This window comes from Artemia sp. Qi Xiang Cuo, chromosome 2 (assembly GCF_049724085.1).
Source record: "Artemia sp. Qi Xiang Cuo chromosome 2, ASM4972408v1, whole genome shotgun sequence".
NCBI lineage: Eukaryota > Metazoa > Arthropoda > Branchiopoda > Anostraca > Artemiidae > Artemia > Artemia sp. Qi Xiang Cuo.
Genome location: NC_142795.1, coordinates 19,905,997 through 19,919,864, shown reverse-complemented (window position 1 = coordinate 19,919,864; position 13,868 = coordinate 19,905,997). Strand labels below are relative to the sequence as shown.

At 34.7% G+C, this 13,868-nt stretch overlaps 1 protein-coding gene across 1 annotated transcript; it reads right to left on the bottom strand.

Moving 5' to 3' along the window:
* Positions 1–2,624: 2,624 nt before the first annotated feature.
* On the bottom strand, positions 2,625–9,702 carry LOC148954982 (la protein homolog). The gene is made up of 2 exons (XM_089108008.1): positions 9,557–9,702; positions 2,625–3,318 (listed from the first exon to the last, which is right to left on the bottom strand). Exons 1-2 carry the CDS (start codon positions 9,666–9,668, stop codon positions 3,032–3,034), a joined length of 399 nt encoding a protein of 132 aa, XP_088964134.1. The 5' UTR covers positions 9,669–9,702; the 3' UTR covers positions 2,625–3,031.
* Between the last annotated feature and the right edge of the window lie 4,166 nt (positions 9,703–13,868).

Below are 13,868 nucleotides of genomic sequence, written 5' to 3'. Positions count from 1 at the left end.
TATAGTGATCATTATCATATATTATGCACTCTTGATTAAGAAGTTCATCCCAGGGGCAACACAAAAAAGTATTTAAGATAAAAAATGTGAACTGGCCCCTTCTTACTGGGCATGGGCGTAGGCAGCATATTGTCTAGGGGGGGGGGGGTGCAGTCAAGAGTGTGATGGAGTTTTATCAACTGCTTTTTCCAAACCATCTGCTTTTTCAGCCATATTTAATGTAAATTTGACGGTCTAGGGAGGGGCACCTACCCCCCCTCCCTACACCCATGTTACTGGGACATTTGAAGAATTTGATGTGAAGTCATTAACAAATGAAGAAGTGGAATTGTCAGGGAAAAATGAATTATTTCAAGACACGGTGATGAAAATAGCCAAAAATATAACCATATAGGGAAGTGAGTGCTCATAAAGGCTCTATCTGGCGGAACAAAGAATGCTCTAAAGCCAAGCGGGATTTTTATGAAAAGGAGAAGAATATATAATTCTGAATGGAGTCTGCATAATCATATTGAAAAAAACAGAGCATATGCCAAGTTCCAGAAAACATTGCTGGAAACTAAGAGAAAAGCATGGAATAGTTTCATAAATAGCCTTGACTTTAGAAAGCCCACTACGAAAGTGAATGAATTTATGAAAAAGATGAACAATGGACCTATTTCAAACAGAAACAACCTTCCAATAATGTATGGTACTACAGTTCTTGTAAACAAAAAGCAAAAAGTTGATGCAGCTGCTAAGTTTATGAGCTCAATGGATGGACAAAAAGATCCAAAGTCCAACCCGGAGAGAGATGGAGATGACAGCCGGCTAGTTTGGGACACAAGAGAAATATGTGGTACACAACAAACTGTGTTTTGAACATGTATTGAGAAGTGTAACAATGAATTTGACAAACTTATCACCGAAACCCGAAGAAATATTACCATAAGTTGTAAATTATTTCCTACATCTCAGCTCAAAGTATTATTGAGACTAATAAAAAATGCATGTAATATTGGAAAATCTCCTGATGTATGGAAATACAGAGAAGCAGTGATGTTACCAAAGCCTGGAAAAGATCCTTCAAAGATTGAAAACTACAGATACATTACCCGTCTCCCTGTGATTGGAAAAGTGATGGAAAGGATGATAAAAAAAAGGCTAGAAGTTGTGATGGATCAGAAAAAAATCCCAAAAGACATCCAATGTGGTTTTCGTAAAAAAAGAAGTGCAGATGACAGTCCTATATGCTTAAAATAGGACGCACTATTTGCTTTTCAAAACGGATGGATACTAGCAGCTGTTTTACTAAATATTCATGGTGCTTTTGACAGCATGCTTCACAGAAAAATTATTGGAGGCCTAATAACAGCAGACATCAAAGGTCAAATTCTAATGTTATTGGAAGATTACCTGAAAGGAAGAAGAGAAAGGAAAAATAATAGGCTAGTCGTTTTTGTTGGAAATGAAAATTCCAGTGTCGACACAACCGCCCAGTGCCCAGGGGAAGGCGTTGTGAGTTATGCCTTAGGGACATAAATGGTTCTTATGAAAGGGGTGCTCGTATTACCTCCAAAGAGGGCTAAGTTGACTGTACACTGAAAGTTCTAGTTCACTTTTAATAGTCAAAAGAAAATAGAGGGCACCTAGCCCCCCCTTCCACGCCCTTTTTCCTCAAACCCATCCGATAAGAAATTTGAGATAGCCTTTTTTTAAATAGTTCAAGGACCATATAACAAAAACTCAGGGGTCAACACAGCCCTCCAGGGACCGAGGGCGGGCCTTGTAAGCTATGCCCTGGCGAAATATATAGATCTTCTTGAGGGGATGCTCGTAAAACTTCAGAGAGGGTTCATTTGATTGGAAATTGAAAGTTCTAGTTCAGTTTTTTAGAGTCAAAAGAGATTGGAGGGCAACTAGCCCCCCCCCCCCACGCCCTGTTTCCCCCAAATGCATCCAATAAAAATTCGAAGATAGCCATTAAGTTAAAAATTGCTCAAAAGTCAGATAATGAAAACTCAAGACATACTTGAATTGAATTTTATAGACATTGAATTTCTAATTACTTAGCGAAACTCTTTACCATGTCCTAGGTTGACATCACTGTCTGCAGCATACATGTGAATTTTCAGTCACATCTAGCCTGTATTTCATATTTTAATTAATTGTTTATTAAGTAATGTTAATACTCCCAGTTTCCAAGACAGTGGCTTCTAATTTCCAGAAAAAAGGGGAGGTCGAGGGGGCATTTTTTTCGGAATTTGGGGGGGGGGGATAATTTTTTTCGATGAAAGTAAGCCACTTATCAATGATAATACTGAAAAAGGGTATTTTCTGAAAACACCTTTTCTGAAAATACTGAAAAGTAAAATACTGAAAAAAAGGTATCTGGAAGCATTAAGTCTATTTGGTATCTGGAAGCATTGGTGCATGTCTATTTGTGTTTTGTCTTTCGTTTATTGCGAGGTTAATCGCACCAAAAGATTGGTCCTTGAAGATTGGGATAATGCTCATCGATCGCAAATAAAAACTTCTAGTATCCTTTTAGAATGGCCCAAAAGACTAGAGGGGGGGGGGCAATTAGCAAGCCCCCTTTAAGAAAACGCTCTTTCCTCCACAGTCATAAATGTGTTCTTTTACCCACAAGCTCTTGGACAAAATTGAAAGAAAAATAAACAACAGACTTATTGCATGTATAACATAAAAAGAAAAATTCTATAAAATTCAATTTTACGGTGACTGGGTTTAAATTCTTAAACTGGCTGTCTTCTGGAACAATGATGAAGGTTTTTATATTGTATAAACTGAGCCTGCAGCTGTCCAGTTGTCTTGACACTCTTCAATTCAAGTAGCTAAAAGTTTTTAGTCACAGTTTCTAACACTTTTATGTCTTCATTATTTAAATAATCGAGTAGTATCGATTTGCATCCATATGGTAGTGGATATAGGTTATCCATTTTCACTGCTTTAAGTTTCAGCCTCTTCTCTAGTCTTAAATTCAACCAGTGAGTACCTTTAAAACGTGGTTCTTCTTTTGAACCATAGTACCTCATTGTGACTTTTTCAACACCTTCAATTTTTTTTTAAACTCCAAAAGATCATCCAAATTTGCAGATTTACTGAAGCCTTTGCAGTAGACTGTTCTATAAGCAATCTCTTTTTTAAGCTCATCATTAATTTCTGGTATAGGCTTCAGTCTTCTGATTTTTGTTGCATCCTCAGAAACTTCAATCAACCCAGCTACAGATTTCCTCAATGCTCCAGCAACTACTGATGGATTATCTGATATTGATGCCAGTCGTTTGAATTTTAACAAAGTTTCCATAGGAACCCACCCTGGAAAAGAGAGAACTATTCAATGCAAGACTACTTGTCTCTTTTTCAAATTACCCAGGTCAAATATAAACCAAGTACTGCACTCAGAGACAGAAGAAACCATAGAAATTAGATGAGTTCAATTCTACAAACACATCACAGAATATAAAGGCAATAGCCCAATACGCATGCAAGACACAAAAAGAAATAATACTGGAAAAAAATTTTTCAACTGAAAACAAGGAGCAGCATAAAAACTTCAAAGAAGTATTTATTCTCTATATGAGGAGGCTATACTTCTTTGTCTTCACCAAGGCTAAAATCTTAAATTCTCCATAAATACTTTTCAGTCAAAATCAACAGCCTTGTGTTTTAGCAGTCTCTCTTAAAGAATTGCAACAAAGAGCTAAACTTTAATGTAAAGAGCAAAAAATGAAGAAGGGACAGCCTCCTCATATCAATAATAATTTATATTTGTTAAGTTTTAATGCTGCTTCTTGCAAAAGAACCAATAAAGTCTCCAGACAGCCTCCTCATATCAATAATAATTTATGTTTGTTTGAGTTTCAATGTTGCTCTTTATTTTCAGATAAAAAAATCGTCTTTTTTAATTTAATTTCTTACAAAAGAACCAATGAAGTTTAAAAAAGGCAAAGTTAATTGTCTTTCCAGAAATTGAATTTTCTTGTCCATTTAGATTTGTCACTTATCATTTGTTAGCCCAGTTTAAAAAAGGGGGGCTACTTTTCTCTCCTGGAATGTAGAAAAATGTTACTGGCATGTAAAAATATATCTAAAAAACAAACCAATGGAATTAAAGTACGCTTATTCAGTAGAAGAAAAGGATAATTAAGACCAACTCATTCATTTGCTCCAAAATGTCAATAGCATTTAAATCAAATGGAAGAAACTTGACTAGGTAAAAAAAAATACAGAAAATGACTATTTGATGTCTTAACTACTAATAAATGGTTTTTAACAAGCCTATTTGCAAAACCAAAGAAAAGAGATGCAACACATTTGTTTAAATAAAATAAAAAATGTAAACACCTCAGGAATATTTCTTAAAAAAAGAGACTGAACCAGTCTTTGCTCAATTTGGTTTGGTTTTGGAAATTGGAGTTTAAATGCCAATTTGCCATGACATTTTCATTTTTACCCTGTTTTAGTTAACTTGCTTTCTCTCTCTGAGGCCAAAATATGAGATACTTATTTCAACCCCTTCCTCTCATCTACTTCGGCTCAAAATTTGTATACATCTTGGCTTTACCTACCATTTTAATATTCTGATATATTTTGATTTCCAAAACACGTAATTATCCTACAATTTAGTAAGTTACTTGAGAAGAAACATAATTTACCATATGTTTCCTAGTTCTATTTCTTATGTAAGAGCAGCTTGGCACTTCAGAGTTATTTATTTTTTTTAAGAATTGAAGACTAAAATAAATAAATTGAAAATAAACTTTTTGGTTCTAAGGAATACTTTTGATATACATCCTTCAAAATTTTCGATGCATTTTGAATGTTGTGAACTCGCTTACTCAAACTTGTAAAAATTTAAACATGGTGAGCATTTATTTTTCCTTACAGTTATATATCAATAGGTAGTTGACTGAAAATGCACACCACATTTAATTTTTTTGAAAATTTTATCATTTTGAGTAAAAGAGTTCACAACATTGAAAATATTCAGAAAATTTTGAAGCATGTATATCAAAAGTATTCTTTAGAACCGAAAAATGTATTTACTTTCATCTTATATGCCTATAGAGTGAGACTAGCACCTTTTTATCATATATAAAATGAAATACAAAGTGAATCTAATATACAGAATGAAAATATAGGCAATTATTTTTTTCTCAATATAGGTAAACTACTTGCAACATGATTATCTTCTCTGAATTTCACTTGTCCCAGGTCCTGTTTCTTATTATTCTTTTTAATAAAGTCCAAAATAGCTTAACATTTCATTAGTTTTCAAGTCATAAGAATTGTCACAAGTTGTATTTACTATAATAGACACTTTTTAATTCACTATGTTCTAATTCAATGGGACCATGCAGAGTATGCTATATAGCCCCCCCCCCCGTCCTCACAACCACCACTTCACACAACTTTATTAGTACTAAAGTACTTGAAACACAAGCGCGTGCTTACTGTTGTAAGATAGTTTAAAGTCACCCCCCCCCCAAAAAAAAACAACAACAACATGTGATTAATCAGGATCCATCCCCTATGAGACAAAAAAGGGTAGAATATATATATATATATATATATATATATATATATATATATATATATATATATATATATATATATATATATATATATATATATATATATATATATATATATATATATATATATATATATATATATATATATATATATATATATATATATATATATATATATATATATATATATATATATATATATATATATATATATATATATATATATATATATATATATATATATATATATATATATATATAATCCATTACCTTTTGGATGAGAAATCTTCTAAGAAATTACACTATCTCTATTGGCAAAGTGAAATTTCTTTAAAATAAGAGTTTACTTGTTTTCTATCAAGGTAGAATAGATATTGCTAATTTTTTAAAGAGTGGTGTGCATTAGTATTTGCATTGACCATGGGAATTTTGTTAAAAAGTGAACAATTAGGGTTATAGTTACAGTATAGAATACAATGCTTCTAAATCACAATAGCTTTATGCAGGGGTGGATCTAGAGCAAAATCTTGGGGGGGGGGGATTCTAAAAACAAAAAGTGTAAAAAGAAAAAAAGGGAAAGAGGGCACCAGGAAAGATCTTGGGGAGCCCAGCCCCTCCCCCCTGGATCTGCCAGTGGCTTTTTTATCATGAGCATTTCATATTGTGAAAAAATTATTTTAGATAATGTAATGAGTTACATAATACTACAATAACAAATTTCCAAAAAAGTAGACACTACCATCAAGGTAAAAAATTTCATATAGATGTCAAGCTATAAAACCAGTGGTTAAAGTAATAAATAAAATGCTTTACAAAGCATTACTGAATTACTGAAATGAAACTTCCTGAAGTAAGAAAATTTTAGCAATTTATGTATTTGGCTTCCAATTAGGGAGGGGGAATAGGACTGAAATCTGGACTGTATGTTTCCTGCTCTATTTTTACACTGAGCAACTGAGTAAACTTATTACCAGCAGAACACAATAATTTTCAAAGGCATTTTTTAAAACTAGGGAGAATTTGACGTTTCCCTTCCCAATAACACCCTGGCACAAAAAGGATATTTGTTTTACCCAAAAATTTCTTATTCACTATAATTACATCCCAGATACCATTGAAGGTGCATTTATAGACACTTTGATTCACTATGTTCTAGTACAGTGGGACCACACAGAGAATGCTAAATAACCCCCCTTTCCTCAAAACCACTTCATACATATGTGTTTAAGTGCTTAATAAACAAGCCCCCCCCAAAAAAAAAAAAAAATATATATATATATGTGTCTGGTTTGCAGCAGTAGGTAGCAACATAGTAAGAGACAATCTGAGGTCTGAACTACAATATTCTGCATTGATGGTATCTTTTTTCCCATTTTTTCTCCTCAGCTAGCTGGAGACTGGAAAATCAAAGAGAGCTGTTTAATGGCTCATTTTATAGGAAATTGCAACATCTAGTGCTCTTTTTAATTAAAATTTAATCTGGATCCATCACCTATGTGACAAAACAGGGCAGAATTTAAACAAAAATACATAATCCATCACCTTTTGGATGAGAAATCATTGCTAAGAAAAACAGAAAAAACAGAACAAATACCTCTGGTGATTATGAAAAAGCTACTGAAGCTTCTGTTGTGTCTTAGGTTTAGATGGTACCTCCTATGTAAAATTACCTTGATTTGCCTGCAATGAGTTACCAATATTGGCAGATATTGTAAATGTGCACAGTGTGTATTGTAAAGGGGTACACACTGTAAACTTTGACAATTCACTATTTCCAAACTAACAGTGTTACCATCCTTTCATTGATCATCCTATTTAATTAACAACAGTAACACCTGTTTGCATCCCCAGCAAGCCACCAATTAGCATCCCCAGGAAACTGCTGAAAATCAATAATTTGAAAAATATATCTTTTTGCATTTGTATTAAAAAGGGTTTGTTTTTTGGTGCTTCCATCAACAAGATTAAACAACAACAAAATTTCCCCCCCCCCATCTAGGTTTTGAACAGCATTGGTTGTATGACAGTCTCTTTGGCTAATAAGCTTATTTCAGTTGTAAAACCTAAAAGAAAAAAATTTCTAAATACTGTGACCCTTGTGAAAACAAACTTCTTTAATTTAAAATCAAAGTTAACTCATTACAAAAGACAATAAAACAAATGACTTCAAACTTTCTGCCTTTTGAATGGTATTCCTCCCCTTTGTCTACCTCCTCTGAAAGACTTCTTTCCACTGGGCTTATCTCCTCTTCCTGATTTTGCATTCACTCTTTTCCAAATAACAGTCTCTAAGTATTCTTTCTCAGCCTCACCTTCTAGGATAAGTGTTTTTTTTGTTTTTTTTTTGTAAAGTCCCTAGATCTAGCAGCATGCAAGAATTTATGGTGGATGAGCTAGACATATCAATACACACTACTATAGATAGGCATAATTTTCTAAGAGGAATGCCCTTTGACTTTGTTGGTACAAATAGTGAGGAATTATGTAAAGCAATAGAGGGTGATCTGTTGAAGAACAGTGAGCTTTTGGGGGTAGTGAAAAAGAAGTGAGTGAAAAAAACATTGTCTTGTGCACTTACCAGTGAGATTACTCTGAATTTTTTGGATCTTTTGGAGGTTCAATTTTTGAGTTTTATTGAGCATCAATCCCATTGAGCCCCATGATTGTCAAATAATGATTTACATAGTGAATATACCCAAAACATAACTGAATTTAAGTCCAAACCAGTTTAATCCAGAAATATTTATTGACCTTAGATTGGATGCTGCTGAATTTGTTTGGAATTAAGCCACATTCTAAGCTCCAGAACACTTGATCTTGAATATGCTGCCTCTTTGAACTTTCTCCATCAGTGTTGCCTTGTTGGAAAGTTATATAATACTGCCAAAAAGACCAAGGGCCAAAAGTGGCAGACGTGATGCAAATCTGGATGAACAACCTAATGCAGTAAATTTTTCAAAAGGGGGTTGGGGGTAAATTTTATTCCTAAAGTAACCAAGAGGTAAGTTCAAACTTCCCCCACCCCCCACCCCTAATGTGCAAATATATACCCTGAATTGGTATATAAAAAACATATGAAGCAAAGAGAGGAAACGAAATAATAAATGAAAAATAAAACCAAAAAAGGGTGAGAAAACAAGGATTTTGTCAGCCAGAGGTAAAATATGAAAACAAAAAGTAGCAAATACTTTGACAAGAACCTCTGCCAAGCCATCCTCAGTGCTAAACAAAAAAGAAAAAAAAACAAAAACAACAAGAATCTAACCTTTTGGAGTTTACTGCACAAGATCTAAACAGACACTTTGGAGTCAAGCTTACAGGGAGCATTGGACCAATATTGTTTTACATTTTTTAAATTTGTTAAAAAAAACATGCAAATCTTATTTTTCACTTCAAAATATGTCACGTATAGCCACTTCCAACATTTCCACTTCCAATTTCATTTCCAACAAAAATGACAAGCCTATTATTTTTGGAAAGAGCATAAAAAAGGCATCAAGTAGTATGTTTACAGGTAAAGTTTTACCAAATCATATTATTGGGTTAGGAATAAAGTGAATGCACCATTTAATGCCTTTTTTATGCTGATTACAAATATAATAATCATTTCTATTATAAATAAATTTTAGCCCCCCCCTATATATGCCAATTCAGGGTATATATTTCTACATTAGGGGGGGGGGGGATAAAGTTTAAACGTACCTCCCATTTACATCAGAAACAAAATTTGCCCCTACCCCCCCCCCTAATATAGAAATATATACCCTGAATTAGCATATATAGGGGGGGCTGAATTCATTTCCGATAGAAATGATTATTATGTTCATAATCAGCATAAAAAAAGGCATTGAGTGGTATATTCACTTTATGCATAAGTCAATAATATGATTTGGTAGAAATTAACCTGTTTACTTTATTCGTAAGTCAATAAATGAATAACAAAAAATTTACCCTTCAAATTGTATTTCAATTTAAATATCCTAGCCTAGACTTAAATAGCCTAAGCCTAGATAAATTACCTTCATTATTTTTATGAATTTCTTCTAAAAGAAATTTGTCCTTCACAATGTTGGAGTCACCAAAGTAGAACTCAACTTGTCTAATAATCTTAAACTCCAAGTCACTAGCCATAGTTTTCTTAATCTGGTCCAAAATTTGTACTATGTTGCTGCTGTAGTCAGGGTTGCCACTTCAATAAAACTACTGGTACTAGCCAGGATAGCTCAAAAGTAACCAACAATACTTTAAAGCTCAGCGCCCGCTAGTGCCCAAAGAACCCAAATTCATTAGCCTAATACATTAGCGCCCAGATCCCAGAAGTCCCAACTTGAAAAATAAGTACTAGCATTACCTATAGCACAGCAAATTTATAGTCCATTTCTTCTTTAAATAGCGATTTAAAAAAGTATCATATCTAAAGTTAGCAAATCACAGATGTTGCGGGCATACACAAAAGAATTCTACTACTCACAAAGAGATATTCAATTTATGTCAGCAAGTGCATTGTGTCGGCAAGGTGAATATGGCGAAGAGAGATCAGTATCAATTACAGGAGGGGATATTTGACTTCTGTCGGCAAATGCATTTCACAAAGAGGCAATTTGTTTGTTACAAATATTCGAGATATGTCATTCAGTGTTGGCTTCTGACAAATTAAAATGCTTGCATTATATACATGCAGGCGTTGGCCTTGCTTGGCCCCGCTTGGGCTTATTTTGCCATATACAATATTTTTATTAAGTGAAAAACAATGTCCCAGGAATTTACCATAAAATTTAATAGGTGCCCCACTGTTAAAAGACTTCGTGACTTTTTTATTCAACAAAACCAGTTGCCCAGCGCCCAAGAACCCAATCAAATATAGATCATATCAAGTTACAGGAGGGGAGATTTGACTTCAAATTACAGGAAAGATCAACTTTGGGTGTTACAAATATTAAAAATACTTCATTAAGTGGTGGGGCTCAAAGACACATCTTTAAACATGCACCAGATCGCAAGGGATTTTGCAAGCTCTCGTTTTCTTTGCGTCTGTTTTTATTTGCCTCTAGTAAAAATCGCTGTTTAAAGAAGAAAGAAGAATATGCTGTACCAAAGGTAAGATAAATTAATTTTTGTTATTATGAATCTATACTTGGGTTTGCTTCATGTGAGGGGTTGCTCCTGTCTCAATGCTTATTCATTTGTAATAAATTCTTGCTTTTCAAGAATATTTTTAACGTGTTTTTTTTAAGACTAAACGGACCTTTTTTTTTTTGTTTATTTTCAAATAAATAGGACAAATAGGCAAACCTCAGCAAAAAAAGCATGGGTTTTGTGAGGGTGCTATCCCCCTCCCCCCTGATACCCGTAATAAATTATGTTCGTTTTAAGTTTTGATGTTCCTCTTTACATTCCGCTGAAAAAAAAATTAATTTAATTTCTGATTGCTATGAAATAATGGCTGGAAATCTGGCTCCCCCTTAGTAGAATTCTTGTTTGTATACCTACACTATCTGTGATTTGCTAACTATAAAAATTATATTTGGCTATTGTCGGTAAACACATTTCGCAAAGAAATATCAAGTTACAGGAGAGATCAACTTTGGGTTCTTTCTGGGCGTTCAGAAATATTTCAACTATGTCATTAATTTTTGGGTTCTGATAAATTAAAAATGCTTGTATTACATGCCTGCGGGCGTTGGCCTTGCTTGGGCTTATGATGCCCTGTACAGTGTTTTCATTAAGTGAAAAATAATTCATACTTATATTTTCGGCCAAATAAGTTTTCAAATAATCAATTTATTGTCAGTATAATTTTATTTTAACTTGGGCGCCAGATTCAAAGGTAAATATAAACCTTTGCTGAAACCGGATCTAGCTTCCAGGATCAAAGCTTTGATACTTTAGCTCCTCAGCTTCCAGAGTCCAAGCGCCCAGGATCAAAAAAGAGCTTTAGACTTTGGGCCAGGGAGCTTATCCTCAAAATTTCAGCTCAATCCGATCCTTCCTTCCCTATTTTCCCAAAACCAAATATCAAGTTTCGTGGGGATTTGCTTGCTCAAAATAGACACTGGACGCTAGAATAATAACTCCGCTAGTGTCTCGTGGTACAATGGTCGCTGTTCCTGACTGTCAGGCGGGAGATCCGGGTTCGATTCCCTGTCAGAGAAAATTTTTTATATACTGAATTTAAAGTTTAAAAAGAAACTCAGTTTTTTTTTAAATCCAATCTATTACTTGAATTTAAAAAAGATGGAAAGATGGAAAAAAATGTTATTTATTTGATTTCTGATTGTTACGAAATAATGGCGGGAAATCCGGCTCCCCCTCATTAGAATTCTTTTGTGTATACCCGCACCATCTGTGATTTGCTAACTTTAGATATGATATTTGGCTTCTGTCGGCAAATACATTTCGCAGAGACATATCAAGTTACAGGAGAGATCAACTTTGGGTTCTTTCTGGGCGTTCAGAAATATTTCAAATATGTCATTCATTTTTGGGTTCATGAGTAATCCGCATCGACAAAGTATGCATTGTGACTTAGCAATAGCAGGCGGGCGTTTGCCTTGCTTGGGCATTATGCATTGCCCTGTACAGTGTTTTTATCAAGTGAAAAATAATTCATACTTAGTATTTTCAGGCCAAATAAGTATTCAAATAATCAAGTTTATTGTCAGTATGACGTAATTCTCAACTGAAGCCAGATTCAAAGGTAAATAAACACCAGAACGCATGGGACACCAGAACGTCATTGTGGAAAATTATGCAGATTCCCTACAAAAAAAAAATGAATTTTCTATTATATTTACAACATAGAAACAGTGGCAGATCCAGGATTTCCGGGGGAGGGGGATTGACGCTCGGTTGAAAAATAAAATTATACTCTTGTCTCGAATACTTCTAGTTGTAGCCAAGGTCAGGGGCATTGCTAGCAATTTTCCTTTAGAGGGGGGGGGGGACGAAACTGGGCCGACAGAAATCGACATTGCATCGAAGAATTTCTCAAAAAAAGAAAAGAAAAAAGGCATGGATCTTTTAACGTTTCTCTTTAATAATAGCAAGCAAATGGTTTGAAAACAAAGATATCTGTTGCGAAGTGGCGATAATTTCAATAACATAACTGTCACAGTTTTCCTGGGCATTTTCAAATTCTGTAGATTTTTTGTTTTTCCACAAAAATTGACCCCCCCTCCCCTGCCCTCAAACATTGGAGTAAGAGGGACCGTAGAGACTTCCCCGAGAGGCAAATCCCGATTTATTTCCGATTATCAGCATTTTTGTTTTCCCTCTAAATTTTACCCCCCCTCTCCTGCCCTCAGACATGGGGTAAGGAGGGGCCTCTGAGGCTTGCCCTTGCGTCGTTACCTAGGTTTTCTTGTGCTTTTGCATGTTTTGTTGTAATGCACCCTTTTACCCCCCCCTCCCCTGCCCTCAGACCGGAGGAACGAAGGGGGCCGCTTAGTCTTCTCTTTGAGGCATCGCACGAGGGATTTTTAATACTGATTATTTTTGATTTTCCCTCCAAAACTGACCCCCCCCCCCATCCCCTGCCCTCAGAAATGGGGGAAGGAGTGTACCGTGAGTAAAATGCGATATATTTAAAATACCAAAATAAAGTTCCTTTTTTCTAAAGATAATTCCGACTTCCTCTAATTAAGTTTAAATCTAGTTTCAAAAAGAAAGAAAAGTCCTCAATCAGCAAAGAGAAAAATTGCAGTTAGCTTCAGACAAAGAACGACGCTATCCAAGCTTTAGATTTTCCTAAGATAGCGGGTAATAAAGAAGATGCTACGCACAATATTTCTAAGGAAGTTTAAATTATGAGAGCCGTGTGAACGTTTGAATCATCAGAAATATTTATAACAATTTATTGGACGAAGGGTTCGCATCCTTGGGCCACTTGAGCCAATTGTGAGCCAGTTCTTAGAGCGCAGGACAAAAATACTACGTTTGATAGTGGGGTAAAAGTGCTTTTCGGAAGTATTCGTAAGTCAGATTCAGGACCATTTAGATAGAATTATTTCGGCGTTCGAGCTTTGCAATTCTATCATTATTGTTGTATCTCAGTCACCGTTGTTGTCATTTGAAGTGATCCACTGCTGTTCACCTAAATATGTAAGTCTCAATGAATCTATTGCTTTTTACCTGTGTTTATTTCATTTTATATGTCTGTATCCAGTCTAATAACAGGTAATTAGTTCGCATATCTCCAAGGTACGTTCCCAGGGAATCTGATCTCAAGATAGCTCGAGGAGAAGAGGTCACATTTATATGGCTACACACTTTATTTTCTCTCATTAATTGAGGGTGGCGCAAGCCTTGTCGGCACAATCTTTAGCGCTATAA